General features: G+C 64.5%; 3 protein-coding genes across 18 annotated transcripts in view; 1 reads left to right on the plus strand and 2 right to left on the minus strand.

The window, feature by feature from the left end:
• The window catches only part of RBFOX3 (RNA binding fox-1 homolog 3), a 133693-nt gene extending 119147 nt beyond the window's left edge, over positions 1-14546 (plus strand). For 12 of the 14 annotated variants that reach the window (XM_086857038.1, XM_086857028.1, XM_086857037.1 and 9 more), the window contains 11 exons: positions 5371-5622; positions 6179-6316; positions 6702-6755; positions 7259-7351; positions 8311-8371; positions 8620-8673; positions 8975-9107; positions 9563-9602; positions 10159-10220; positions 10476-10554; positions 11398-14546. In XM_086857038.1, the coding sequence (XP_086713164.1) occupies positions 5404-5622; positions 6179-6316; positions 6702-6755; positions 7259-7351; positions 8311-8371; positions 8620-8673; positions 8975-9107; positions 9563-9602; positions 10159-10220; positions 10476-10554; positions 11398-11442 (978 nt within the window). In that variant the 5' untranslated portion in view covers positions 5371-5403 and the 3' untranslated portion in view covers positions 11443-14546. The remainder of the gene's footprint in view (positions 1-5370; positions 5623-6178; positions 6317-6701; positions 6756-7258; positions 7352-8310; positions 8372-8619; positions 8674-8974; positions 9108-9562; positions 9603-10158; positions 10221-10475; positions 10555-11397) is intronic. The other 2 variants (XM_086857032.1, XM_086857031.1) reach the window with 1 other exon arrangement.
• An 874-nt stretch (positions 14547-15420) lies between these two features.
• Positions 15421-19660, minus strand: ENGASE (endo-beta-N-acetylglucosaminidase). Its single transcript, XM_086857020.1, has 14 exons — positions 19546-19660; positions 19303-19373; positions 18994-19195; positions 18565-18713; positions 18319-18476; positions 18063-18211; positions 17764-17929; positions 17324-17427; positions 16985-17093; positions 16721-16893; positions 16345-16499; positions 16144-16246; positions 15951-16065; positions 15421-15840 (listed from the first exon to the last, which is right to left on the minus strand). Exons 1-14 carry the CDS (start codon positions 19650-19652, stop codon positions 15436-15438), a joined length of 2166 nt encoding a protein of 721 aa, XP_086713146.1. The 5' UTR covers positions 19653-19660; the 3' UTR covers positions 15421-15435.
• An 805-nt stretch (positions 19661-20465) lies between these two features.
• On the minus strand, positions 20466-25735 carry C1QTNF1 (C1q and TNF related 1). 3 transcript variants are annotated; one of them, XM_086857024.1, is made up of 5 exons: positions 25174-25429; positions 22737-22872; positions 22339-22489; positions 22080-22222; positions 20466-21762 (listed from the first exon to the last, which is right to left on the minus strand). In XM_086857024.1, the coding sequence occupies exons 3-5, from the start codon at positions 22473-22475 to the stop codon at positions 21212-21214; spliced, it is 831 nt and encodes a 276-aa protein (XP_086713150.1). In that variant the 5' UTR covers positions 22476-22489; positions 22737-22872; positions 25174-25429; the 3' UTR covers positions 20466-21211. The 3 variants fall into 3 exon arrangements, with proteins under 3 accessions (XP_086713150.1, XP_086713149.1, XP_086713148.1); XM_086857023.1 differs by lacking the exon at positions 22737-22872 and having other exon boundaries at positions 25174-25735; XM_086857022.1 differs by lacking the exon at positions 22737-22872 and having other exon boundaries at positions 22339-22509; positions 25174-25477.
• Between the last annotated feature and the right edge of the window lie 50 nt (positions 25736-25785).

A 25785-nucleotide genomic window follows, 5' to 3' on the forward strand; every position in this document is an offset into this window, starting at 1 on the left:
CTGGGCTCTGCAGCCTGGCTGGTACCTTGTGTGCCACCCGTCACAGCCTTTTGGTGGCCACTGGGGACCAAACAGTGCTGGGAATCCCAGCCAACTGTGCCAACAGCAGGTCTGACTCGCTCCGGTGTGCCTGGAGGCAGAGCTGTGCCGGGGTGCCACCGAGGACTCCTACAGGTGTGCCCTGCCCCGCTGGCGATGTCGGGCTGTGTTCGGGGGGAGCCAGAGGGCCGTGCATCCCGGAGCTCTGTTCCTCCCGCCGCCCTGCCTGCTCCTGCCGTGTCCCCGGCGGTGACACGGCCCTCGGTCCCTCCCGGTGCAGTGGCACCGGGACACGGCGAGCTGGGAGCTGCCGGCCGAGCGGGCGGGGGTGGCCGGGAGCCCCCCCAAGCACCCCCGTCTCGCCTTGGTTACACAACATTATCATTTCATAATACTCTGAAATATACATGAAGTTGGCTGGATGCAGATGAAATTGCACCATTTACTTCATGAATATTTCATGAAGCCTCCGCTCCGAAGTTTCCAGCTGGCAGAGCCAGGAGCCGGGGCCGGACCGTGCTCCCTTCTGCCCCGTGCCGAGGTGACAGGGACGCAGGTGCTGCTGTGTGCCGGGGCCAGCGCCTTGTCCCATCCCCGCTCCTGGAAGTCCTGCGGCTGCCAGCGCTCCAGCGGTGCTCCCCAGGCTGCCATGGCAGCGGCAGCAGCGGCAGCGTCCCCGGCTCTGTTAGCTGGAGCCCGCGGGGGCCGAGGGCAGGAGCAGCGTCGGGGGATGCAGAGTGCCGGGCCGGTGTGTGGCAGCCCCGAAAAACGGTGTTTCCCATGCCAACAGGCTGCTCTGCTTTCCCCCGCTGCTCTTCCTCCCCCTCAGGTCCTTCCTGCTCACTGGAGCACTCCTTGCCCACCGCAGCATCCCCGGCAGATGCCATTCCCAACCTCTCACCCCTCCCCTCGCTTCGGTGATGAAGACATTCAGTGCAGCAGCTGCTGCCTCTGGTCCCTGCAGCGCCTCGCTCCTTCCCTGCTTCCTCCAGAGGGCCCATCCCCATCGTGTCCCCCGGCTCTCGGTGGGATCACCGTGTCCCCACTTTGGGGGTAAGCCACCCAGCACACCTCCTGACATCCCCCCGGCGGGCAGGGCTCGTCCCTCCTGGGGCACCCCGACCCCCCTGCCCCGCAGCCAGGAGCTGCCTGCACAGCGCTGGGCACTGCTTGGTATGGGTGGCACAGCTTTTGGGGTAATGAAATATTTACAGGTCAGTGGTTTTGTGAGAAATGACAGGGATCAGTCAATTCCTTTTCAGGGAGTAATTTTCTTCCCCTTCGTGGCCTGTGTTCCGTGTTGACAGTCATTAGCACGAGCGAGCGGCCGGATGGGAGGGGGAGCGCTGCCTCTGTCACGCAGATGAGTCGTGCTGGCCACGGTGACGCCTGCAAGGGCCCAGGACGCCTGGGGGCTACCTTGGGCCATGCCAGGACCCTTCTGTCTCCACTGGGGCACTGAATGTGTCTCTGCCGCTCAGCACGGTGCCAGCCCGTGCTGCAGGGCAGCGGGCATCAGGGCAGGTGGTCCCGCTCGCTCCTTTCCTGCGGGTGGGCACTGCGGGGCCCCCACAGGAGACGTTTGGAATTGCTGAGCGCCCTGCCCTGTGACCTCAGGCTCCCTCTCGATGTGGCAAGGGTGTGCCCTGGCATTAGCAGGCAGGAGCCATTCCAGGTCACAGCAAAGTGTTTTCTGCCAGCCCTGCCCTGCCCTGCCTGCAGGGTATGCTTCCTGCTCCCAGCTTGCAGGAGCACCTGGGGGGCTCTGCGGATGCTGTGGTGCCCTGGGCCCCTCTTTCCCCCCACAGCAGGTGTCTGGTTCCCAGTGGGAGGAGCAGGACAGGCAGCGGGGACCGCTGTCAGGGTGGCGAGGTGTGTAGTGACAGCACTGTCTTCCCTCTCCAATTGCTCTGGCACTCCCCATGTGCCTCCCCCAAGCTGTTCATGCACTGTGACCTCATGGTGACATGAGCAAGCAGTGCCATGCTGTGACCTGGCAGTGCCATGCCGTGACCTGGCAGTGCCATGCTGTGACCTGGCAGTGCCATGCCGTGCCCAGGCAGTGCCATGCCGTGCCCAGGCAGTGCCATGCCGTGCCCAGGCAGTGCCATGCTGTGACCTGGCAGTGCCATGCCGTGACCTGGCAGTGCCATGCCGTGACCTGGCAGTGCCATGCTGTGACCTGGCAGTGCCATGCTGTGCCCAGGCAGTGCCATGCCGTGACCTTGCAGTGCCAGTGTTGTGCTGTGCCACCCCTGCACCATCAGCACTCCGTGGCGCAGGTAGGGCACAGCTGCGGGCAGAGTTGTCCTGGGCTGGAGATGGAACTGGGGTCAGGCCAAGGCAGCAGGATGGGCACGAGGCTTGGAGGAAACTGGCACGTCCGTGGTGGCTGCGGTGGCAGCAGGGGACGGGTGCTGGTGACAGCCCCGAGCCCCAGGCACTCCTGTGTGCCACTGTCACTCTGTGCTGGCACACCGAGGGTTGGTGGCCCATTGCAAGCGCTCGTGGCTGGCAGCTGCCTCATCCTTCCTGCAGGGCTCTGCACTCGGCTGATTGCTCTGACCTGTCCTCTGCATCCGGGGGCTCCTGGCACATTGTTTTCTTCAAAAGGAGCAAATGTGGGAAACGGCGTCGTCAGCCCCGAGCTGACAGGCACAATCACCAAAATGCGGTGTCGGCAGGAACTGGCCCCACGCGCTAAATGACTTGAAAGGAAATGGCCTGGATTGTGCTGAGGAGGCAGAGTGTGGGGGGAGAAAGCAAGTGGAGCAAACAAAAAAAACTTCATTAATTAAAGAAACTCGTTAATGAGGGACATTTAATCAGCTAAAGATGATACCTACCCCTTGCCTGCTGCGGCAGGCACTGCGCAGGGCTGGTGGTGCGAGACGGAGCCGTGGGCAGGGCGCAGGACACTGCACAGGGGACACCTGGCAGGGGACACTGGGCAGGGGACACTGGGCAGGGGACACCGGGCAGGGGACACTGGGCAGGGGACACTGGGCAGAGGACACTGGGCAGGGGACACTGGGCAGGGGACACCGTATGGGGGACGCTGCACAAGGGAAGCCAGGCAGGGCAGCTTGGGCGGCCTGTGCCAGCCTCTCCGCTGCCATCCCTGGGGCAGTGCTGTTTCGGCACAGGGCTGTGCCGCAGTCCTGCTGGTACCTGCCCGGGCAGGTGGGCAGCAGAGCTGCCAGGGTACTGCTCGTGCCCCCTGTGCTGCCAGCTTTGCTCCAGGCTCAGGCACTGAACTGACCTGTCTCATCGTAAACGAGGCCAAGGGCTATTAGCATCACAATTTATTTTACAGCAAGTGTCGAAAGCACCGTGTGGGAGCATCCCCGCGCCCCAGGAGGATGGGTGCTGGCAGAGCAAGGATGTCTGGCAGAGCCCCTGTCCCTGGCACCCAAAGGCCAGCACTGTGCCACGGGCTCCCTGCGTGGCCAGACACCCCAAGCTGGGAGCACCCAGGGTGCTTCTCGTGGGCTGCAGAGGTGGGTCCCCAGGGACCCCCTGGGTGCTCAGTACAGGGGAACACCCAGAAAGGGCTCCAGCCACTTCCAGGGAGGAACAGAGGGTCCCTCACTGCTTGGGGCTGCCTGGGGATGGGGCTGTTCCAGTGGTGTGGAACAGGGTAGAGTGGTGTCAACGGGCACCACGCAGCCAAACCTGTCAGTGTTCCCTTCCCCGTGGGACCCCACTCGAGCAGCTCTGTCCCCAGAGGGGGTGGCCGGGCACGGGGAGCGGACAGGAGGTGCTGGAAGCCGTGGGTCTGTGTCTCTGCAGCACCTGCAGCTCCAGCACCATGAGCAGCAACCGGGGGAACTTAATGGTCCCTGAACGGAATAATACCCGGCCTGACAGGCACTGCGACAGCCCTAATTAACAACTGATACAAACGTGGCTGTTGGGACAGCCCTGGGGGGACCCAAGACCTGGGCAGGTGGGGACAGTCCCTGCATTCCGTCTGCCCGCTGACGTCCTGGTCCCTGCGTGTTGGTGGCTGATGCTGGCTGCAGTGACAGCAGGGATGTCGCTGTCCAGTGCGGGGCAGGCAGGAGGGATGAGGGCTGCTCCTGGCTGAACACGTGCAGGCAGGGGGGGATGCAGGCAGGCACGGTGGGAGAGTGGCCACGGCGGCTGTCGGTGTGTGCCTGGGCGCCGAGAGCCGGGCGGGCGCGGGATGGAGCCCTGTGGCCCGGCTGGAATTGGCAGCTGCGGAGCGGGCAGAGCGCTGGGGGCAGCTCCCGGGGCAGGGCCGCCGATGGGCTCGGCTCCTGCAGCGAGCCAGCCCCGGCCCACACGGGCAGGTGCGTGGGGCTGGCGCTGAGTCAGCTCGGGCAGGCGCTGCCGCTGCTGCCGGTGACTTGCAGATCTGCAGCGGGGCGATCCCCGCCGTGTCCCCGCTGCGGCTCTGCTGCCACCCTCCCAGGCGCGACAGCCCCGCGGGCCGGGGATGGCGGCTGCCGCCCCCACCTTCCCTCCCCAGCACAAATCGGCGACACACGCAATTGGTGCGCTTGTCTCTGCGGGCCGAGCCACGGATGGATTTCAGGGGCCGGAGGATGCTGCGGCACGCTGTAAAGCACCCGGGGGGCTGCGGGACCGGCCCTGGGGCCGCAGCTGCAGCGCAGATGTGCGAGCGGGACCGTGGCTGGGTGCTGGGCTCGGAAGATGGACGGGAGCTGGGTGGGTGTGCAGACCAGGCGCAGCCTGCGAGCCCCACACCAGCCCCTCACGAACCCCAGCAGCCCTTGGCCCTCGGCGTGGGTGCAGCTCACCCCGTTTGACCAAGGCAGCCAAGTCAGCTGCGTTAGAGAGAAGGGCCTAATCAAATATTTAGCAGTTAATTGATCCCTGTCTGGTGTTTGCCAAGGGGCCATCAGCATCCCTCCCTGACGCCCCTCTCTGCCCAGCCAGTGCCGGTGCTGTGCAGCTCCCAGTGTGATGCTGCTGGCCGGGCTCTGCTTTACCCTGTGCTGGGCTCCAAAACGGGGCTTGACCAGCTCTCCCTTCCCAAGGAGAGGCATGTGCCACCTTCAGGAGTTAAACCCTACATGGAGACCTCCGTCCTCCTACCCCATCCCAGCACAGAAGGCAGGCAGGGCATAGGAGCAGGAGAGGATGGGGCTCAGCTGCTGGCAACGTGACCCCAAAGCCACCAGAGCACAGAGACAGCCCAGGGTTTGAGAGAGACACCAAGGGCTGGGGTGTAGTGGGATGGGTGGGGCTGGGGCTGGCTGTGGAGATCAGAACCCCATCCTGGGGCAAGTGGCAGCCCAGATGTGCCAGCAGCTAAGGGGGATGGTGCCGCTGTCTCGGCAGGGTAACCAGGACGCCACGGCTCCGCCGGACGCGATGGCTCAGCCCTACCCCCCAGCCCAGTACCCCCCGCCCCCCCAGAACGGGATCCCCGCAGAGTACGCGCCGCCGCACCCCCACCCCACGCAGGACTACTCGGGGCAGAGCACGGTACCAGAGCACGCCATGACCCTCTACACACCAGCACAGAGCCACTCGGAGCAGCCAGGCACCGACGCCAGCACACAGTCCATAGCAGGGACACAGACGGTACCGGTAAGGCAGTGCCTCGGGGCTGTGCTGGGCTCGGGGCAGTGCCACAGGCACTGGGGGTGTGCTGGGACAGCCCTGCTGTGGGGATCTGGGGCAGTGCCAGAGCTGCCAGGAGGGTCCCGGGGCAGTGGTGCTGCCTGGCCAAAGTCCCACAGGGTGCCAGGCTGGGTGTTCCTACCATCACCCTCCCTCTCAGCCCCCCATCATTTCTCATCACCCCTAATCCACTTGCCTGGCTCTGCTCTCCAAGGTCGTGGCCATTGCCGGGCTGGGGTGCAGCCCCAGGAAGGTGCTGAGCTCAGCACTTCGCAGTCCTTCCACATGGTCCCGAGAGCAGTGTCTGGACCCCCACCCTGAGCATCCCCACAGCCCCACCATCTTCCCCCTGGCTCAGCCGGAGGGAGGGACATCTGTGGGGTACTGCCCAGAACCTGGGGACCACGGGGTCCAGGGTGTCCCTGAGGGCAGGCAGGGCCAGGCACAGGGCAGGGGGACATTCCCCCACTGGGGACACGGGGCTGGCACGGCCAGGGGCTGATGGCAGCGGTGCCTCCCACAGCAGACAGATGAGGCGGCACAGACAGACAGCCAGCAGCTACACTCCTCAGACAACACAGACAAGCAGCAGCCCAAGAGGTTACACGTCTCCAACATTCCCTTTCGATTCCGGGACCCCGACCTGCGGCAGATGTTTGGGGTGAGTACAGCTCCATCCAGCCATCCCTGCTCAGTGCTGCTCCTTGGCACCATGGGGACCTCGGCACTGTCACCTCCCAAGGGCCTATCCTGCCCAACCCCTGTGTTGTGGGGAGTGACACAGAGCCCTTGTCCCCCTCCACTGTCCCCTTCCCAGCCCTCATTAGGACTCAGAGCAATGCCAGCTAATGAAATTTTGGATGACACTCCCCAAGTCCTGTCAGAGTGGGAGCCATGGGAGGAACAAGGGCTTTCCCCTGCATGTCCCTGGGGGACCCCAGTGTGGTCCCCAAGGCAGCCCTCTGCCCATCCCTGGCACAGAGCAGCTCTGGGTGCAGGGCCAGAGGCTCTGCAGGGACTCACCCCTCTGTTCTCTCCACTTGCAGCAATTCGGGAAAATTCTGGACGTGGAGATCATTTTCAACGAGCGGGGCTCCAAGGTGGGTGATGCCCATGGCCAGCACCATTCAGCCAGTCCCGGGGAGGGTGCCAGCGGAGCCAGGTTGCCCAGCAGTGCTGTAACCTGCTCTCCCCTCCTCTCCTGTCCCATGGGACCCTGGCATGCGGTGCCCCATCGGGGCAGCCCCAGCACCAACTGGGGAGGTCGCGCGGGCCCCTGCACCCGGCCCCGGAGGGAGGAGAGGGCTCGCTCTGTCCCACCACGGGCAGCTCGTGTCCCTCTGTGTCTGGATGTCTCTGTTGTATCTTCCCCACTTTCTGTGCCCCTCTCCCAGACTCTTCTCCCAGCTTGTGGGCGATTCTGGGGCCTCAGCCGGGATCCCCGGCCCCTGCGGGACCCCAGTCTGGGTTCTTCATCTCTGCACTGTGGCAGCCTCACCTCCTGCGCCAGCTCTCCTGATTCACCCCCTCTCTCTCTCTGTCCCCACACCCTCTCTCTGTCTCTCTCTGTCTCTTTCTTTCTCCTTTTCTCCTCTGCTCACAGGGTTTTGGGTTTGTAACTTTTGAAACTAGCACAGATGCCGACCGGGCACGGGAGAAGCTGAATGGCACCATCGTAGAGGGCCGGAAGATTGAGGTGCTCAGATAAGTGTGCTAGTGCCGTGCCATGCCTGCGTGTGCGTGTCCCCTGCCCGGGCTGCGGGACGCTCGGGGCAGCTCCGGCTCCGGGTGCCCTCGGTAGCTGTGCCCAGCGCGTGCATGTGTCCCTGAATGTGGCACGGGAGCATGTGTGTCGGCTGCCGGGAAGGTCATCGCTTGGCACAAGGAGTGTCTGGCCCAGAGGAACCTCCCGGGTGCACAGAGAGCTGGGGTGCCAGCTGGGGCTGCCTTCTGCCTGGTACAGACGAGTCTGGCAGACCCCCGTGCCCACAGCAGCCGCCCCAGGCTCTGCAGGGAGCTTTGGGGCTCTGCCCCGCATGCCCTCCCCCCTGCTCTGTGCTGGGAGGGAGCACCCACCGCAGCTCCACACCTGCAGCTCCACACCTGCAGTGCCACAGCTGCCCAGCCCCAGAGGCTTTGATTTCTCCAGGCTTAGCACAGGGATCAGGCTCTGCCCATTTGCCAGCAGCTCCTGGCTGGTGGCTGGCGAGTGGTGGGAAGCAGGTTGGCACGTGCAGAGGGAGTGGGACAAAATGTCCCCAGCAGTGCTGATGGCAGAGAGGGAGCCTGGCAGGGCACAGCAAATGCCCCATGGACATGGGAAACATCACCCAACAAAATCAGACAGGAGCTCACGGGCAGCATGTCGGGGCTCAGCCTGAGCATGGCACCGCAGCTCTCAGGGCACCAGCCAGCAGCCCGAGCCACGCTCACAGCTGGAGGAGCATGGAGACCTGGGCTGGCCAGAGGCACGGGCAGGTCTGTACAGCGGGGTGCTGCAGGCAGAGACTGGTCTCGTGTCTCTGGTGCAGCCGGCATCCTTTGCTCCGGCATCCGAAGCAGCAGCAGCAGCAGCAGCGGCACAGCGGGCCCTGGACCACAGCCTCACCAGCTCCACGTCCCTCAGGCACTGAGCCCCCGTCCCTCTCTCTCCAGGTGAACAACGCCACAGCCCGTGTCATGACCAACAAGAAGGTGGCCAACCCCTACACCAACGGTAAGGGCCAGTGTCCAGAGAGGGGGGCTGCGGCAGGCAGGGGCACCTCTGGGCCCCAGCACTGGCTGGCTGCCGTGAAGCTCTGGCAGTGAATGCCCTCCACACCTGCAGGCAAATGGGAGAGCAGCTGCTCGTGCCCAGTGCAGGAGCGCAGCCCCCCATGCCCTCCTCCTGCCTGGGGATGGGGCTCTTACCCCTCAGAGCACCATGAAGAGTGCCCTGTCCTCACCAGCTTTCCCTGCCCACAGGCTGGAAGCTGAACCCAGTGGTGGGAGCAGTCTACGGCCCCGAATTCTACGCAGGTAACGTCGGGCTGCCCCCAAATGTCAGCTTTGCACTGTGCTGCTGCTCTGTGCAGTGAGCAGCCCTGGCCCCTCTCTGTCCTTCACACCTGCCTGGACAGTTCCCCCCATCCCATCCCATCCCATCCCATCCCATCCCATCCCATCCCATCCCATCCCATCCCATCCCTTTGCCCAGCATCCCCGCAGGGCCATGTCCCTACCAGGCTGAGGGTACAGGGGTGGGCTCTGCCACAGACGCTCCGTGGGGGCTGTGTGCACCTGCTGTGGAAAGCCCACAGGTGTCCCCTGCCCCCTGCAGTAACGGGGTTCCCGTACCCCGCCACGGGAACGGCCGTGGCCTACCGAGGGGCACACCTACGGGGCCGAGGACGCGCCGTCTACAACACCTTCCGAGCCGCGCCGCCGCCACCGCCCATCCCCGCCTACGGCGCGTGAGTACCGGGGGGCTGCTGCACCTGCCTGGCCACAGGCTCTGTCCCAGCCCCAGGCTGTCCTGCTGCCCTCAGGGTGACCCTCACACTCACCAGCCTCCTGTACACCAAGGCACAGGACATTATTCCAGCTAGGGTGGCTGGTTTAATGGAAACTGGCTCCCAGCAGGTGCAGCTGTGATGGCTTTGGTCACAGACACAGCCGTGGCCATCTGTGGCTGCTTGGCCACTCCCAGCAGAGATCCTGCCCTGGGATCCTCCTCTGGCATGTCCTACCCTTGACAGTGCCCTCTGCGTGTCCCCAAGTCCCAGCCCAGCTGTGCCTTTGGGGCCTGGAGAGCCAGTCCTTGCCAGCCAGCTGTGGGGCAGTTCAGCTCCCCCCATTCACTGCCCTCACCCCACTCCCCTCATCCAGGGGCGCTTGCCGGGCTCTGATGCCTCCGCCTCATTTCCAGGGTCGTCTACCAGGACGGGTTCTACGGAGCTGAGATCTATGTAAGTGACACGGTGCCCGGGGCTGGGCTGTGACGGGGACCCCATGCCAGCACAGGGGACAAGTGGTGTCACACGGGTGGGCTCTGCACCCCCAGCCCCTTCCCCTGGGCGGCAGCAAGAGCATGAACCCAGTACAGTCTGGGTGGCACACACCACACAGCATCCTGTGCCCAGTCCTGTGGCCCTGCCAGCCCCCTTGCAGGGCTGGTACCACGGGGGATTTACGGCCTCAGTTCCTTACACCCGCGTTTAACCTCCATGTCTGAGGAGCCAGCGGCGATATTTCAGGCGGGCACTGAAGGATTTATCTAACGTGACACCTCATTAAAGCGAGCGGGGAGGTGACAGTCTCTTCTCTGGAAATTTAATTTTTTAAGGTTAATGTTTGTGAAAGCCCCTGGGGAATGGTAATGAGGCTGATGCGTGCCCAGTGGCACTGGCCCCACCTCCCCGTGGGCCCCACACTACTCTGTGCAGTGCCATGGGGCACCCAGCCCCCCCTGCTGCAGCCCCCCAAAGTGGGTGCAGCCCCTTGACCAGTCTCTCCTCCCTGCAGGGGGGCTACGCTGCCTACAGGTACGCCCAGCCCGCGGCAGCAGCGGCCGCGTACAGTGACAGGTAAGCACCGGGCGTCACTCCTGGGGGAGCCCCGTGTCACCCCCTGCGCTGCCCACCCTGACACCCCCTGCTCCTGTGGGACAGGACAGCGGAGCCAGGCGAGCAGGGACCCCGTGCTCCCCTCAGGGCTAGGCTGGAAAGGGGGAGCAGGGAGATGCGGGGGGGCTCCCAGGTGCAGCTGGGAGGGAGGGAGGGCTCCAGGGGGAGGCAGGAGCCCAGCTGCTGTCACTAACACCCACCGCTGTTTGCTCCTAGCTATGGCAGAGTGTACGCAGCAGCAGACCCCTACCACCACACCATCGGCCCCGCCGCCACCTACAGCATTGGCACCATGGTAAGAGCAGCCCCTCGGCCTTCCTCAGCTTCCCGGGGGGCTGCAGACAGCCCAGGGGAGGGGTCTGGCACAGCGGCCACAGGGCCTGTGGGGCGCAGAGCGGGTGTGGGGGCTGTGGGAGGGGAGTGGGAACGGCGCAGCCCCTGCCTGGCTCTGTCTGCAGGAGAGGAAACCCCCACCCTGCACCCCTGCCCCACCTTCCCCTCACACCCCGCACAGTCCAGCCCACGCACGCCACTTCTCAGGGGCCTGGCTGCCCCCCTGCCGGCTGCCTGGTCACCTTCCAGGACCCCCTCTGCCATCCCAGTGCAGGACAGTGTCCCCAGGGCCCCGTGTGCGGCTGCACCTGGGGGGCACTGCAGCCCCTCGCACGCCACAGCTCTTGGCCAGCTCTGACAGCATCAAAGATGAAAAATTACACTCACGGCTGGGATCACAAAGCCAACCTGCCTTTTTCTGCCTTTTTTTTACTCCTTTGGCACCCCCAGCCCTGGGCAGCTGCTAGCGAGGGGCCACGGGCACAACATCCTAGGGGTTTTCAGCTCAGTGCCACAGCAGGGACGGGGCAGCTCCTCGGCAGGCATGGCACAGCAGGGCCACTTTGGAGGCGTCTGGCAGCCCCTGCCCCTGCCCATGGCCACCACAGAGCCCGGGCAGCACCCTGGCCCTGCCTGCCCCTCACTCACATCCCAAGGACAACAGCGATTTGGTGTCATTTGAAAGAGGAGGAAAAAAAAGGAAAAAAAAAAAAAAAAAAAAAAAGAAGAAAAGAAAAAAGGGAAGATCTAGGCTTTGGCTATCTCTGAATACTGATTGGCTTTTTTTTCATCTTTGATGTTGCAGGCTAGTCTATACCGAGGAGGGTACAGCCGCTTCACTCCCTACTAGCAAGACAGACCCAGCCCCCCCACCACTGCCCCCGATGCTCACTAGCACCAAACCAAAGCAGGCAGACAGAGCCGAGGCCGAGCCTGCGGAGGACCCGCGGGTGCTGCCCGGGTGGCTGGGGCTGGCGCCGGGCTCTGTGGGGCCACAGCTCCCCACACCCATAGGGTTACCTCAGCCGCTCCGTCCTGCCGCCCGCCCGCCTCTCCTGCACCATCCGCCCGCCCCAGGGACCGCGGGGTGTGGGGGCAGCCCTCAGCCCCAGCAGCGCCCCGTTCCCACAGCCGGGGTCTGGGGTCCCCCCCTGCCCTGCCCTGCCCTGGCAGAGAGCTCTTCCCCCCGCAGGCAGGCGGGGGTGCTCAGCCTGCAGGGATGCTCACTCCACAGGCGCTGGGGCTCGGGGTGGCAGCAGCCCCCCGAGCAGCCCCTCTGCCCCCGTAGGAGAGAGAGGAGCCAGCTGGGGTTGCTGCCAGCTGTGGGGACTGACAAGGCTGGGCTGGATTCAGGGTCCTGGGGCAGCCCACCAGGCAGGAGCGCTTCTCCACCTGACTGTGCTGCTCTGCAGAGTGTGACAGGCTGGGATGGCTGTGGAGCTCAGTGTGACGGGCTGGGATGGCTGTGGAGCTCAGTGTGATGGGTTGGGATGGCTGTGGAGCTCAGTGTGATGGGTTGGGATGGCTGTGGAGCTCAGTGTGACGGGCTGGGATGGCTGTGGAGCTCAGTGTGACAGGCTGGGATGGCTGTGGAGCTCAGTGTGATGGGTTGGGATGGCTGTGGAGCTCAGTGTGACAGGTTGGGATGGCTGTGGAGCTCAGTGTGATGGGCTGGGATGGCTGTGGAGCTCAGTGTGACAGGCTGGGATGGCTGTGGAGCTCAGTGTGATGGGCTGGGATGGCTGTGGAGCTCAGTGTGACAGGTTGGGATGGCTGTGGAGCTCAGTGTGATGGGCTGGGATGGCTGTGGAGCTCAGTGTGATGGGCTGGGATGGCTGTGGAGCTCAGTGTGATGGGTTGGGATGGCTGTGGAGCTCAGTGTGATGGGCTGGGATGGCTGTGGAGCTCAGTGTGATGGGTTGGGATGGCTGTGGAGCTCAGTGTGATGGGCTGAGATGGCTGTGGAGCTCAGTGTGACGGGTTGGGATGGCTGTGGAGCTCAGTGTGACAGGCTGGGATGGCTGTGGAGCTCAGTGTGATGAGTTGGGATGGCTGTGGAGCTCAGTGTGACAGGCTGGGGATGGCTGTGGAGCTCAGTGTGATGGGTTGGGATGGCTGTGGAGCTCAGTGTGACAGGTTGGGATGGCTGTGGAGCTCAGTGTGATGGGTTGGGATGGCTGTGGAGCTCAGTGTGATGGGTTGGGATGGCTGTGGAGCTCAGTGTGATGGGTTGGGATGGCTGTGGAGCTCAGTGTCATGGGCTGGGATGGCTGTGGAGCTCAGTGTGATGGGCTGGGATGGCTGTGGAGCTCAGTGTGATGGGTTGGGATGGCTGTGGAGCTCAGTGTGATGGGTTGGGATGGCTGTGGAGCTCAGTGTGATGGGTTGGGATGGCTGTGGAGCTCAGTGTGATGGGTTGGGATGGCTGTGGAGCTCAGTGTGATGGGCTGGGATGGCTGTGGAGCTCAGTGTGATGGGCTGGGATGGCTGGTGGGCTTGGTGGGCCAGGATGGTGCCTGCATGCCCCTGGCCAGCAGCTCGACCTGAGTGCTCCAGCGAAAGACCTGCTTCTCTTGTTTCTGTTGTAGTGAACCCGTGGCTGTTTCCTTCTGGGACCAGGAAGGGCAAAAATATCCACACACACACACAAAAAAAAAAGAACCCCAAAATATAAAAACTAAAAGCAAAGCATCAAAAAAAAAAAAAGAAAAAAAGAAAAAAAACCCAAACAAACAAAAAACCAAATAAAAAAAAAGAGAAACAAAGCCAAGCGGCAGCAGCCAAGTGAGTCCCAACTGTCCTCACACACCGAGTGAGCGAGTCCCAGAGGAGCCGCGGCAAGCACCGGCGGTCGGATGCGCCGGAGGGACCCCCAGCGCCCCGGCCCCACAGCCCAGCAGGGACGGAGCCGGCGCAGGCAGGCGTGAGGGTCCGGGGGGTCCAGGGGGCCCTCGCCCACCCAGCTGCAGGGCCTGGGCACCACGTCTTCCTTTCCCTGGTGCAGCAGCGCTGGGGGTGCCGGCAGAGCGCTGCGCCCTGCCCGGCTCGTGGGGCCGGGTGATGGGGTGGGGACCCGGCTCGGTGCCACCCGAGCCTCGGCGCTGGTGGGCATCGGCGTGTCGAGTGTGCGAGGCCTCAGCTCCAGCGCGGAACTGGGGCGGCGGCGTGGCTGCGGTGCTGAGGTATTGCAGAGGACGACCCTCTGCCTTTTAAAGGGAACTTTTGTTAAGAGGAGCTTGCAACTCGCTTGTGACCCCTTCTCCTTCTTCCTCCCTCCTTCCCTGACACCTGCGCTCCCACCCTGCCTGGAGCAGCCCTGACCAAAGCTGGGCCAGGCGCTGCCCCAGTCCCACTCCTGCTCGCTCTGCGGCACGGGACACGCTCGTGGCCACCCGTCCCTGCCTGAGGCAGCGGGATGCCCCCAGCCCTGGGTGCGGGGTCTCGGCCACTGCATCACCCACAAGGGACCCACCCGAGCCACAAGGCCGGCCTGCAGCCGCAGGCACGCTGGGCACGGTGCCCAGTGGCACGGGGCACTGCGGAGCCCATCCCGGGCTGCAGCGCCGTCCCGCGCCCTTATGGCTCTACCACTCCTCAAACCTCACTTTATAGTCTGCAGACGCCCCCGACGCCCCAGCGATGAGCTCCCCCTTTTCTATTCCCAGTGTACATAGCCCCGGCCCCCCTGTACAAAGCTCCGTCCATCGCTGTACTGGCTTCTCCCTTACAGCACCCCTGCGCCGCCCCGGCGTGCGGGCTGGCGCCGGCCCATCCTGTATGCTTAAAAGTGTGACCATTCTAATAAACAGTATTATTATTATTATTATTATTATTATTATTATTATTATTATTATTATTACAAGGATTATTATTATTATTATTATTATTATTATTATTATTATTATTATTATTATTATTATTGAAATTATTAATAAAGATTTCTTTCTTCAACCAGGGCGACTCAGGTTTTGACTGGTTGCACTGCAGGGGGTGCAGGGCTGTGGCTGCTACAGTGGATCTGGCTGGGCAGGGGCCACAGCCTGTGGGCAAGTGGGGACCCCTTGGGGCTCCCAGCCTTGCCAAGGTGAGGGAGCAGGGTGCTGCATTAAGAGCCCTCTTCTGGCTGGGCCAAGCCCTTCATTCTGCAAGCCATCAGGTAGAACGATCCTGAGTGCGTTCCCTGCCTCAGGAGCAGCAGCTCCACTGCTGGCATTGGTGTCCCTGGCAGAGTCTGCATTGTTTGGGGACAGGGCTTGGGACCCCACTGCAGGAGCACTTGCCTGCTCCTGCCTGCTAATTGCTTGCTCACCAGACTGTGAGAAAATAATTGCTGCTATAAATTTTCTCTCTTCCTCACAAGATGCTCAGGGGAGGCAGCGCAGGCTGGTGGCACTGGGCTGGGTCCACATTAATGAGCACAGCAGTCACCCATGCTGGGCTGCTCCTCGGGGCTGCTGCAGAGCCCGTGCTGGCAGCTCCCCACCAGCTGAGCCCTGACGGGCCTGTGCGTCTTGGGGTCTATGGGCAAGTATCCCCAGCCTGTGGGCAGACAGCTCGAGGCAGTGAGGGCTGCAGGAGCTGGTGGGGTTCTCAGGGCAGGTGCCCCAGTCTGGGGTCACACACACTGGGGGTCCCTGCCAGCCACTTGCAGGGTTCTGGTCAGCACCTAGTGAGTGCCCACAGTGAGGGCTGAGCACAGCCACAGGGGTGGGAGAGCAAAGGGACTCACCAGCCCCGGGGGATGAAATGCAGCCAGCCTCCCTCTGTGTCCCCCACCCACAGCCCATGGCCCACAGCCCACCCGCCACACGGAGGAGACAGCCCGGGCTGCACCACAGTTGCTTTAATGCCCATCTGAGCTGGTGCCGCTGCCTGGCGCGGAATAGACCAGCACGAGGCGGCCCCAGCGCTCGGGGTCCACGGGCAGCTCGTCCCGCAGCACCGGTTCCACCAGCAGCTCCAGCCGGCAGGACTGGCCGGGCGCTGGCCGCGGCACCGACAGCCCCACGGCACGGAACAGGCAGCCCTGTGCCAGCCCCAGCACCTGCGGCACCGTCTGGCCCAGGCGGCACCGGGCGCCCTGGCTCAGGACACGGAACCATCTGGCACGGCCGGGCGGGAAGGACCAGCGCAGGGTGAGGCTGAGCGAGAGCTGCTCGGGCTCGGGGCCCTCCTGCCACCAGAGCTGCGAGGCCGTCACGCCGTGCACCTGCGGGGGGGAGGCCGCCACGCTGGCCGTGTCCAGCACCTGCAAGGGAACCATGGCAGTGGCAGGTGCAGGGCAGGCAGCCCCCCACCTTCCCACAGCAAGGGTGGCACCGGGGCAGGCGTCTCCACCAGGCAGTGGCAGGCACTCACCCGGACCTCCCCGAGGAGGCAGGTGAAGGATGTCTCCTGCGGGCTGGGCTGCTGGCGGGACACAATCACAGAGAGGTCTCGTAGGCTGCAGTCCTGCAGCTCCAGCTCATAGCACCTGAGAGGGAAGAGGCAGAGCAGGAATGGTACCAGGGAGCCCTGGCCTGTGGGCACAGGACGCAGGCAGAGCACTCACCGGCTGGTCCAGCCATGGGAACCACGGAGGCAGGCGGCGAGCAGCTTGGCGAGGCTGGGCGGCGGTGCCGGCAGGAACCGGGGGTGGTGCCGGCCGTTGGGCTCTGCCACAGGGAGCCAGGTCAGGGGGTGAGGGACTGAGCTGGTCCCATGCCCTACAGCAGGTGCTCACTGCAGACAGCATGGGGGGACAGGTCCTCACCAGGCAGGGAGGTGGGGTTTCCCTCGAAGCAGATCCCTGAGTCCCAGGTGGTGACCTCCAGTGCCACTGTGATGTCATCGGGCTGTGGCCCCTCCAGCTTGTAGAGCAGAGTCAGGAAGAGCTTGGGGGGGGCCGGCATCTGCAAAGAGAAGAGGCTGATGACCCCAAATCCACCCAAAGAGAGACAGAGACAGAGACAGAGAGAGAGACAAAGAGAAGGTGCATTGTGTTAGGTGTGCTGGGCAGTGTGGGCAGAGCCTGGGCACACTTGCCACAAGGCCCCAAGGCCACACAGCTCGGGCCATGCAGGCCACGTCATGCTGACATGCTGCCAGCCCAGCACTGAGGAGGGGTAAAGGGCTTTGCTCCAACTCACCGGACAGCCACGCGCTCCTCGCCGGGGGGAATGGTCCCCTGCAGCTGCAGGGAGCTGCCCCCACACCAGGCATCCTGCAGGCAGCAGCTGGTGCTCAGCGTGCCCTGCTGCTCCGGGTACAGTGGCTGGATGTCCTGCGCGCTCAGGTCGTACCAGGGCCCAGACTCTTCATCCTACAGCACAGGGAGAGCTGAGCTGGGGGAGCCGAGAGCAGAGACCCCCCTGCCCAGTCTGACTAGAGCAGAGCTGTCACCCTGCACCCACCTTCCCATCCAGGAATGTGCTGGTGCCCATGCCCAGGCTGAAGGAGGTGGTGAGGGGCAGAGTACAAACGCTGTGTGTGGGCAGGTACTCGGCCAGCAAGCCCCAGAACCTGGAGGCAAAGGTGGGTGTCAGGGCAGAGACCCCTGTTATGATCACTGCCCTGCATAGCCTCAGGCCTCACCTCAGCTGGGGCAGAATGGGGCCAGCTGGCTCCTTGCCAGCAGCCACAGTGTTCTGACAGCTACAGGGATCCTGTCCTGCCACCCCACAGCCTTCCTGAGCCAGGGCACTCCTAGCCCCATTCCTCCCCCAGCACCCGCCCTGCTGAGCTGCCCTCACCTGTTCTCGTTCTGCAGGAAGTTTTCCTTGCCCAGGTGCTCATAGACCCAGCCGGGAGCGAAGATGGCTGCAGAGAGGCCGTACTGGCGGATCAGGCGCAGGGACTGCAGAAATGAGTGGTGAGCAGCATGGGCCAGGCCAGGTAGTCACCGTGTCACCTGTCCTGTCCCCACTCCCCTCAAGTTCCACTGGCCCCACAGTGGGGCAGGACACCACAGGGCTGTGCTGCAGCATCTCCCTCTCCAGGGATGGCAGCACTGGGATCCTCCAAATCCCTCTTCATGCATGGCCAACACTCTGGGATCCCTCACTCCTCACCAGTTCATCCCCAGGTTAGCAGCCCAACACAGCCCAGCCCAGCAGAGCCATCAGTGGAAACTCAGAGCCCTGAGCTGGGGGAGGTCCAGGGTCACACTCTGGCCCAGTCCTGTCACACCCACCTTGTCAGTGTCGAAGCCACCACCAATCACATCCCCACGGGCAAAGACATCAACACCGACATAGATGTCGTCTTGGCGTGGGCCAGCCAGCCTCTGCGTGCGCTCCAGCTGCTCCTCCTTCCAGTTGTAGTTGGTGAACAGCCCGTCACATGCATCAAAGAATATCCTGGGGACAATTTCAGAGTGGTAGGGCAGATGCTACGGTCACACAGAGCCGTGCAGGTTGTGCCCGACCACTGCCATGCTGGGTTTGGGGTGGGCTCACGCCCCCTGCCCAGGGACAGTTTTGCCAGCCTCACCTATTCTGATCGTTCAGCTCGTTCTGCCACTTCAGTGTGCCATCCTTCAGGACGCTGTCGTACCAGATCACCAGTCCTCCCGGCACGGCGCTGTGCACCCGTGCCGTCAGCTCCCGCAGGAAGAAGGGCAGGTTCCCCACCGCTGCCGCCTGCCAGGAGAGAGCGGGCACAGGTGGGTGAGGGCACGGGACGGGGGAGCTGCTCCCCAGGGGAGCAGCACGAAGGCAGGGCGGCGAGCAGGGCCAGCAGGACTCACGCTCAGCGTGTTCTCTATGTTGACCAGCCAGCCGTCGAAGCAGAAGTGCTGGGCGATGCGGGCCAGCTGCTCGGCCACGGCGCCGTACGCCTCCTCCCCGCCGGCCAGGAACGCCTCACACAGCTTCTCCCCGTCTGTCCACTCCGTGATGAATGTGCCTGCCAGGCAGCGAGGGCAGCGTCAGCCGCACGTCCTGCTGAATCCACCTGACTGCTGGGGCTGCCCCGGGCCCAGCCCTGCCCGTACCCAGCACGGGGACGCTGTTCCGGTGCGCCGCGTTGGTCCAGACCACGGGCGGGATGGTGACAGTGTGGTGGCTGAAGTACACAAAGATGTCGATGTAGCGCCAGTGGTAGAAGACATAGGGGTTGCGTGTGGCTGAGCCCTGGATGAACCTGCAGAGGGAAAAGGGTTGGGCAGTGTAGGAATGACGCTGACAGATGCTGTGGGGCTGGGTAGGAGCCTGACTCACAGCTGGGAGCTGGGCAGAGCTGTGGCACTGAGCCACCTCTGAACATCCCAGCCTGAGCAAGGCTCCCCAAGCGCCGGTGCCAAGCACCCCATCCCTGCTCACCCGCGGCTGAGCCAGCAGGAGACATGTCAGACACAAACATCGGTGCCTTGGGGTCTGAGACGTCGAGCTCCACTGTTACCTCCCTTCCACCCAGCACGTACCTGTCCTCCAAGTACCCGCCGCGCATGTCGTGGCACACCAGTGTCCGGGGCCTCCTGCTGGACAGTGGGGGCTGCCGCTTGGCCAGAGGCACGGCCGACACGTTGAACTCATCGTTGCTGTTGGGCTGCCAGGACAGCAGCTCCTCCAGGCCGGACAAGAAGAAGCTGATGGGCTCCGTCGTCTTCGTGTCAAAGTACCTTGCTGGGAAGGATGAGGAGACAGGACAGGGCCAGCAGTGAGCGCTGCCCGTGCTCGAGCCCGTCCCGCGGGGCGCAGGGGTGCGGCGGGCCCGTCTCCCGGAGCCTCACCCGGCAGGGGCTGCGGGCGCTCGCTGATGGTGTCGTGCAGGACCGTGGTTCCCTGGATGTCCGGCTGCAAGCTGCCCCGGGAGGCGGGTGAGGGCCGGGCCGGGCCAGCACCGCGGCCAGCGCCGGCCGGGCCCTGCCAGCCCCGGCACCGGTCCCCGCCACGGTCCCGGTCCCGGCCCCCATCCCCGTCCCGGTCCCGATCCCGGACACGATGGCGGCCTCGGCCCCAGCCCCGCCATCCACCTCCGCCGCCGCCGCGCGGCCCGCTCCGCCTCAGCCGGCTCCTCGGCCCCGGGCTCGGCTCCCGTCCTCCTCCCGCGCCGCGCCGGGCCCTCCGCCGCCTCCGCCATGGCTCCGCCGCCGCCGCCGCCGCCGCCGCACTGCCGCCGCCGCCGCCGCCGCCACCGGGCCCGGCTCTCCCGGGGGCGCGGCCCCGAGCTCCGCCCGGCCGGGCCCGCTCCGCCCCCGCCCGCCCCCGCCGTGCCCCCGGGACGGACCCTGCGTCCCGAACGTGTGTCCCGGGAGTGTGTGTGCTGCGGTGCGAGCTGTGTGTGCACTCTGGGACGGAGTCCCCAGGGGCCAGGGCGGCCAAGGAGCTTCGCCCGTGCCTTGGCACTGGCCCTGGGCTGATGCCCCCAGCCCACAGGCACAGCGGTGAGCAGCCTGACCTGCCTCACTCGGTCCCCACCATCCACCCGCTCCCCACGTGTGCGGCCAGGGCTCTGTTTAGGGTCATCCTGAGTCCCCCCAGCCCGTTCCCCTCCCTGCTGTGCTTGGGGTGCTGGTTTCCAGCTGCAGCCCTGCTCAGCCCAGCCATGGACCCGCCAAACCAGGCGCTGATACCCAGCCTCATCTCAGACCTATCTCCTCTCCGCGGATGTGCTGGATAACCCGGACTGCTGACAACCCTGCCACCCTTCCCAGCCTGTCCTGTTCCAGGCTGACACCTGTCACCGCACTGCTCCCGGCCCTTAGGGCACAGCTGGCCCACACAGTGCCTGGTACAGGTGTCTCAGCTCTCCAGGGATGGTTTGCTCTTCCCTCTCCACCCCCAGCTCAGCAGCACTATGCCAGCCCTCGGGGAGCCCCTGCACCCCCAGAGCAGAACCCTGCCCCGAGTCCCTCAGAGCCTCCCCACACACAAGGCAAGAGGACACCGAGGGTGTGAGCAAGGCTGGAAATGTGAGGTGTTTAATGCGGTATGAGCTGAATGGAGAGGTCAGCATGCTGGCCCATGCTACTGCTGCATCTACACAAACACGCAGCCTGGCCAGCACATAACCTGACGGAAGAGGAAGTGGCTGAGGCCAAAGGCCCCCCCGCCCAGAGCTGCTGGTGGGGAGAGAGCCCTTCCTGAGCAGAGGCTGCGGCGAGCAGTGACGGAATCTGCAGAGGGAACTGACGCAATTCCCTCCCCACAGGGGTACCCAGCCCCGCACTGCAACACCTGCACCGTGAAAGGAAAGAGGGCCCTTAGTGGTTTATGCCTTTCCGGATGGTGCTGAGCACCCTCTGCCCGCTCCAGCCGGGGAGCACGGGCTGGCACGAGGAGAGACACGGTGCAAGTGTCTGCGCTGCCTCGCACACTGCTCCGCTGCGGCCAGCTCAGGCTGTGCCTGGCAAACCTGGCTCTGGTGTGGGACAGGGGCTGAGCTCCCTGCCCACCCCAGGTGAGCAGCTGCTTCCTGGTCACTAAAGTGGCAGGGGATTAAAATTGCTCCAACTCTTCCAATTGTGTCTAGCTAGCCTTGAGACGCTGGAGTGAGGGAATTCACACACTGGTGCAGCTGCTGGGGGTAGTGGCACTAGGGTGACTAACAGCATAATGGGGGTGGCACTCCTGGGATGAGAGGGACAGGGGCTCCTTGGCCACCTGGCCTGGCACAGGAGGAGTGCAGGGGCCTGGTGCTCAGGGGTCCCCACTGTACTTGATGAGGTGGCCGCTGAAAGTGATGTAAGTGTCGTACTCATCGCTGAAGATGGCGTTCTCACGCTCACCCTTGTAGAGCCGCACCCACACCTCATCCTGCTCCTTCAGCTCCAGCATGACGCTCTGGCTCTGCATGATGCTGCGGTCGCTCACCTGGGCGTAGAGGATCACCACCTCCGCCCCGTTGCGCATGATGTGCAGGTACGTCTCCTTCTGGTTCCAGGTGTGCACATTGAGGCTGAAGTAGTAGATCCCGGGGATGTAGCAGTAAAACTTGCCCGTGAACATGTTGAAGTGGTCGTAGAGGTTGACAAACTCCGTGTCGAAGATGAGGGTCTGGTAGTAGTCGTTACTGTGCAGGGGTTTCTTGCGGCCCACAGAGAAGGCGGCGTAGTGGCTCTTGCAGCGCTCCCCGGGGGCGCCCATGCTGCCCTTCTGTCCCTTGGGCCCTGCGTGGCCCCTGCTGCCGGCCACCCCCGTCTTGCCAAACTTGCCCTGCATGCCACGCTCACCGCGGTCCCCCTTCTCTCCTGGGCAGAGCAGGAGGGACAGTTGAGCTGTCAGACAGGGGCCAGAGCTGAGCCCAGCACCCCGAAATCCCCTTCCCCAGAGATGGATAGAGGGAGCAGGAAGCCACCAGTCCTGCCCCTGCCCCTCCCCAGGCTCTGATGCTGCTGCCCAGAAGCCACTGGAGCAGGGGCTGCTCACAGCCCAGTGTGGCTCCTGCCCTCTGTCTGTGCAGGGCACAGGACCACTGGCACCACCAAGAGCTGGTAGCGAGAGCCCAGCTCAGCGCTGGACCTGGGGCAATGCTGACAGCACAGCGTGGGGTCCTGCCAGCCCTCACCTTTCAGGATGGTCATGTTGATCTGAGGCATGGGCTGGGACTGGGGGTACCAGCGCTTTTCGGGTGGGGGGCAGCAGCGGACACAGCGGGGCTGTGGGGGCAGCCCCTCCTGGGCATCCTCAGCCTTCTGCTCCTGTGTGGTCCTGGCAAGGCAGAAAGCAAAGCGCAACAGGGAGCTATGGGGGGGGGGGGGCCCTCTGGGGTGCCAGGGCTGCCCTGGACCCCACTGCAGAGCACCCAAGCCCTGGGGTCCCCTCACCTGGCAGCTTGGTGCTGGGATGGGGCCTCATCGGGGTCTGTCCACCATCGCTGGCCAGGGATGGAGCTGGTCTGGCTCCCCACAGGGCAGGGCAGCAGGAAGATCAGCAGGACACCATGCACCCACAGCCCCTCCATGCCTTGGTAGTGCCCTGTGAGGTGCCAGGGACAGCTGAGGAGGACAGGAATGAAGAGACTCCCAGCCCAACCATGCCCCGAGCTGGGACAGGACCTGTGCTCTGCACAGCCCCCAGGTTCTGGCTGAGCTGTGGAACAGCGTCACTCCAGTGAGCACCAGGGGAGACCCACATTGGGACAGTTAGGGGCTCTGGGCTCACCAGCATGAGGGCTGGACCCTTGCAGCCCCTGAGCCCTGGCACATACAGCAGATGTGATTACCTCAGGAGCTGAGAGTGGAGCAGAGCAGCAGCCTCTGACCAGGCCAAGTCCTGCACCAAGTGCTGCTGCTCCTGCTCAGCCTGGCTTCAGCTGCCTCCCATGGACACCCAAGAGCAGCAATTTAGTATGCCAGCTCCTGAAAAATTACAGACAGCTCCAGAGATGCCGTGGGGCAAATGTCAGGGTGCAGCACTGCCTGTGTGTGGGACCCCAGCTGGGCCCAGAGAGGGCATCTGCCCCCCACTGCTGCGAGGGGCTCCTGTGCCCTGGGGCTGCCAGCCCAAGGGTTTGCAAGGGGACAAGACCCACTCCTCCAGAAAGAGGGATGTGGGCCGGCAGCCCTATCTGGGAGCTGGCTGCCACAGGGAGAGCCCACACCCTGTATGGGGCCAAAACTAATATTTGCAGTGGTGGTGGCACTGTGGCCCAGCCCGGGCGCTTCGCGACCCCTCCCTCTATTATCAAAACCGTATCTGCTGGAGACGTGGGGCCGGGCACGTCACCCTTTGGCCCCGAGGCTCCAGGACAGCCTTGGCCAAACAGGGGTGTAGCACTGCCCAGCGCCGGGCATCCGTGGCAGCAGGGTCCGAGCCGGGATGGGGATGGCTGCTACCCAGGCTCCTCTCTCAGCCCGGTGCCTCCCTGGGGTGCGATGTGGGTGCGGCCCTTGCCGTTCTCCCCTCCCGCGGCACCGCCCGGCCGCGCTCACGGCTCGCCGGGACCCCGAGGCACCCCAGGAGCAAAGGGCGCTCTCGGCCCCTCCCGTGTGCTGCGGCTGAGCCAGGCCACGGCAGATTTGGGGACAGAATCTTGTTGTTTTGGTGAGCAGCGGGGTCTCCATCAGTGATCGGGGGCTGTTACCATTGTCCCCAGGTGTGGGGTCCCAGGGATCACGCGTGCTCCCACGGCGGGTGCGGAGGGCGTTTGAGGCCGGGGGTGGATGCCTGGATTATGAGTCACTGGAGCTGGGAAGGGGCGGAGGGTTTGTGAAAGGCTCCAAAGGGCTTTTCCTGCTGCTCAAACCCTCTGCCAAGGGCCTGGCCCCTTCATGCGCTTCCCGGTGCCTGTGTCTCTCGGTCTCTCACCCCGTTGTCTCAGTGCTGCCAGGTGTGGAGGGAGGCAGGGGAGAAGTGGTTCCATGGATAGAAGCGTGGAGGGGGCCAGCCAGGGGCTTGTGAGCAGAAATCACCCAGGGGAGCCTTGGCCCTGGCTCTGCTCACCCTGCCTGGCTTCCAGCTGCGCCAGACACGCAGCACTGAACGTGGCATGGAGCGTGCCAGGGGTTTGGGAAGCTTTGTGGGTTTGTGGCTTTCCCTCGGCTCTGGGACCACCACACCAGGCATTCCTCTGGCATCTGGAGCAGGCTTGGCCCTAGGGAAAACGCAGTGCCACAGGAGAAACCCTTCACCAGGAAGTTCCCATGGTGGAAGGCAGCGCTTCCCAGGCTGTCGGGAACAGAGACGAGTGCGTGGTGCACGCAGCAGCACTCGGGGCTCGCTGGGCCCCCAGCGTGCCCCCCTGCACCCCGCAGGTGTGCTGGGCAGGAGGTGCCCACCTGTGCCCAGGCACACACAGCCCTGCGAGGGACGCGGCTTTTCCCATCAGCCTTGGCTGCGCTCCAGGAGCAGTCGGAGATTTAAACTCAGCGGCAGCAGAAGCCTTGGGACTGCAAGTCAAAACATCCCAAAATACATTCCAGATGGAGATGAAGACTAGGATGAAAAGGAACAAACTCTAGGGGAGGGATGAGGGGCTCAGGGCAGTGTGGAGGCAGCAGGACTTGCACTCCCAGCTCACCCTCTCCTTTTAGGGTGGTGGATACAAACTTCCCTGCACCACAGCAGTCAGATCCCCTGTGCCTCTGGGGCCAGGTCCCCGGGGTTCTGGTTCTGCTACAGACACTGGAGCGGTTGCAGAGCCCTTTTTTCCCCTGGATCAGGGCAGACCCGGCAGGCAGCAGGGTGGGGGCTGCACGGGGCAGATGTGGGGAAGGAGCATGGGGTAGTTGCAGCCCTCCAGCTTCTGCAGCACCAGCAAGACGTGCCGGGGACCTCAACAGCCACTGTGACCCGCAAAGAGGTGCCAAAGGTGGCCCAGCCTGGGCTTGATGTGATCGTGGCGACGGGATTTTTGTGAAGGCAGCTGGGGCAGGGCTGGGGAGGGATGTGTGCTCTCCCAGAGCTGCGGTGGGTCGGGCTGTGCTCCGCACTGCTCCTCCGCAGGCAGCCCAAGGGCCTCGCTCGGCTGGGGGGGCCCAGGGCCCGATCCGCCCCGCTGGGCGAGTGCCAGTGTTAAGAATAATAACACCAGGACACCCGGGCGAGCGCCGGCCGAGGCGGAGCCGCCTCCCGGTGCCGGGCAGCGCCCGCAGATGGAGCACGGCGCGCTGCAGCTCCGGGAGGGAGCGGCAGGACTCCCAGAGCTGCCCCCCACCTACCTCTGGGGCACGGCTTCTCCCTTTGCTGCCCTAGAGCATGGCCAGGGCCAGCGCAGAGCCTGCCCACGGCCGATCGCTGCCTCCCGCTGCGGAGCTGCCTCTCCTCGCTCGGCCCGGGCGGAAATACACTTTTTGGAAGCGCAGGAGGCAGCGGGGCGCGGGCCGAGGCTCGCAGCCCTCCCCCGCCAGATGTGCGCCCGCGGCTGCCTTAACCATGTGTGCTCCCGGGAGCGGCCGCGGGCACCGGGAGCGGAGCGGAGGCGGCCCGTGCCTGCGGCTCCCCCGAGCTGCTGCGGGGCCCCGGAGGGCGCAGGACCCTGCCCCGTGCCGGCAGGACAGTTCCCAGCCCCGAGGGCACCAGGGCCAGCACAGCCCCAGCGGGCTCCAGCCCTTGACAGCCGGACACGCGCACGGGTCGCCAGGAGCGGGGCCGGGTCTACCCCGCTCTCCCAGCCCGAGTGGCGGCGGGACACAGCGGGCAGCCAGGAGAACGACAGAATGTGTTGCGATCTGGAGCAGGGCAGCACTGGGGTCATGCCCGCCGGGCAGCCGGGCTGTGCCCACCCCGCAGAGCCGGCTCGGCCCCCGCACTGTCCCCGCCGCTGGGCTCCG

This window comes from Cyanistes caeruleus, chromosome 19 (assembly GCF_971803275.1).
Source record: "Cyanistes caeruleus chromosome 19, bCyaCae1.hap1.1, whole genome shotgun sequence".
NCBI classification, from domain to species: Eukaryota; Metazoa; Chordata; class Aves; order Passeriformes; family Paridae; genus Cyanistes; species Cyanistes caeruleus.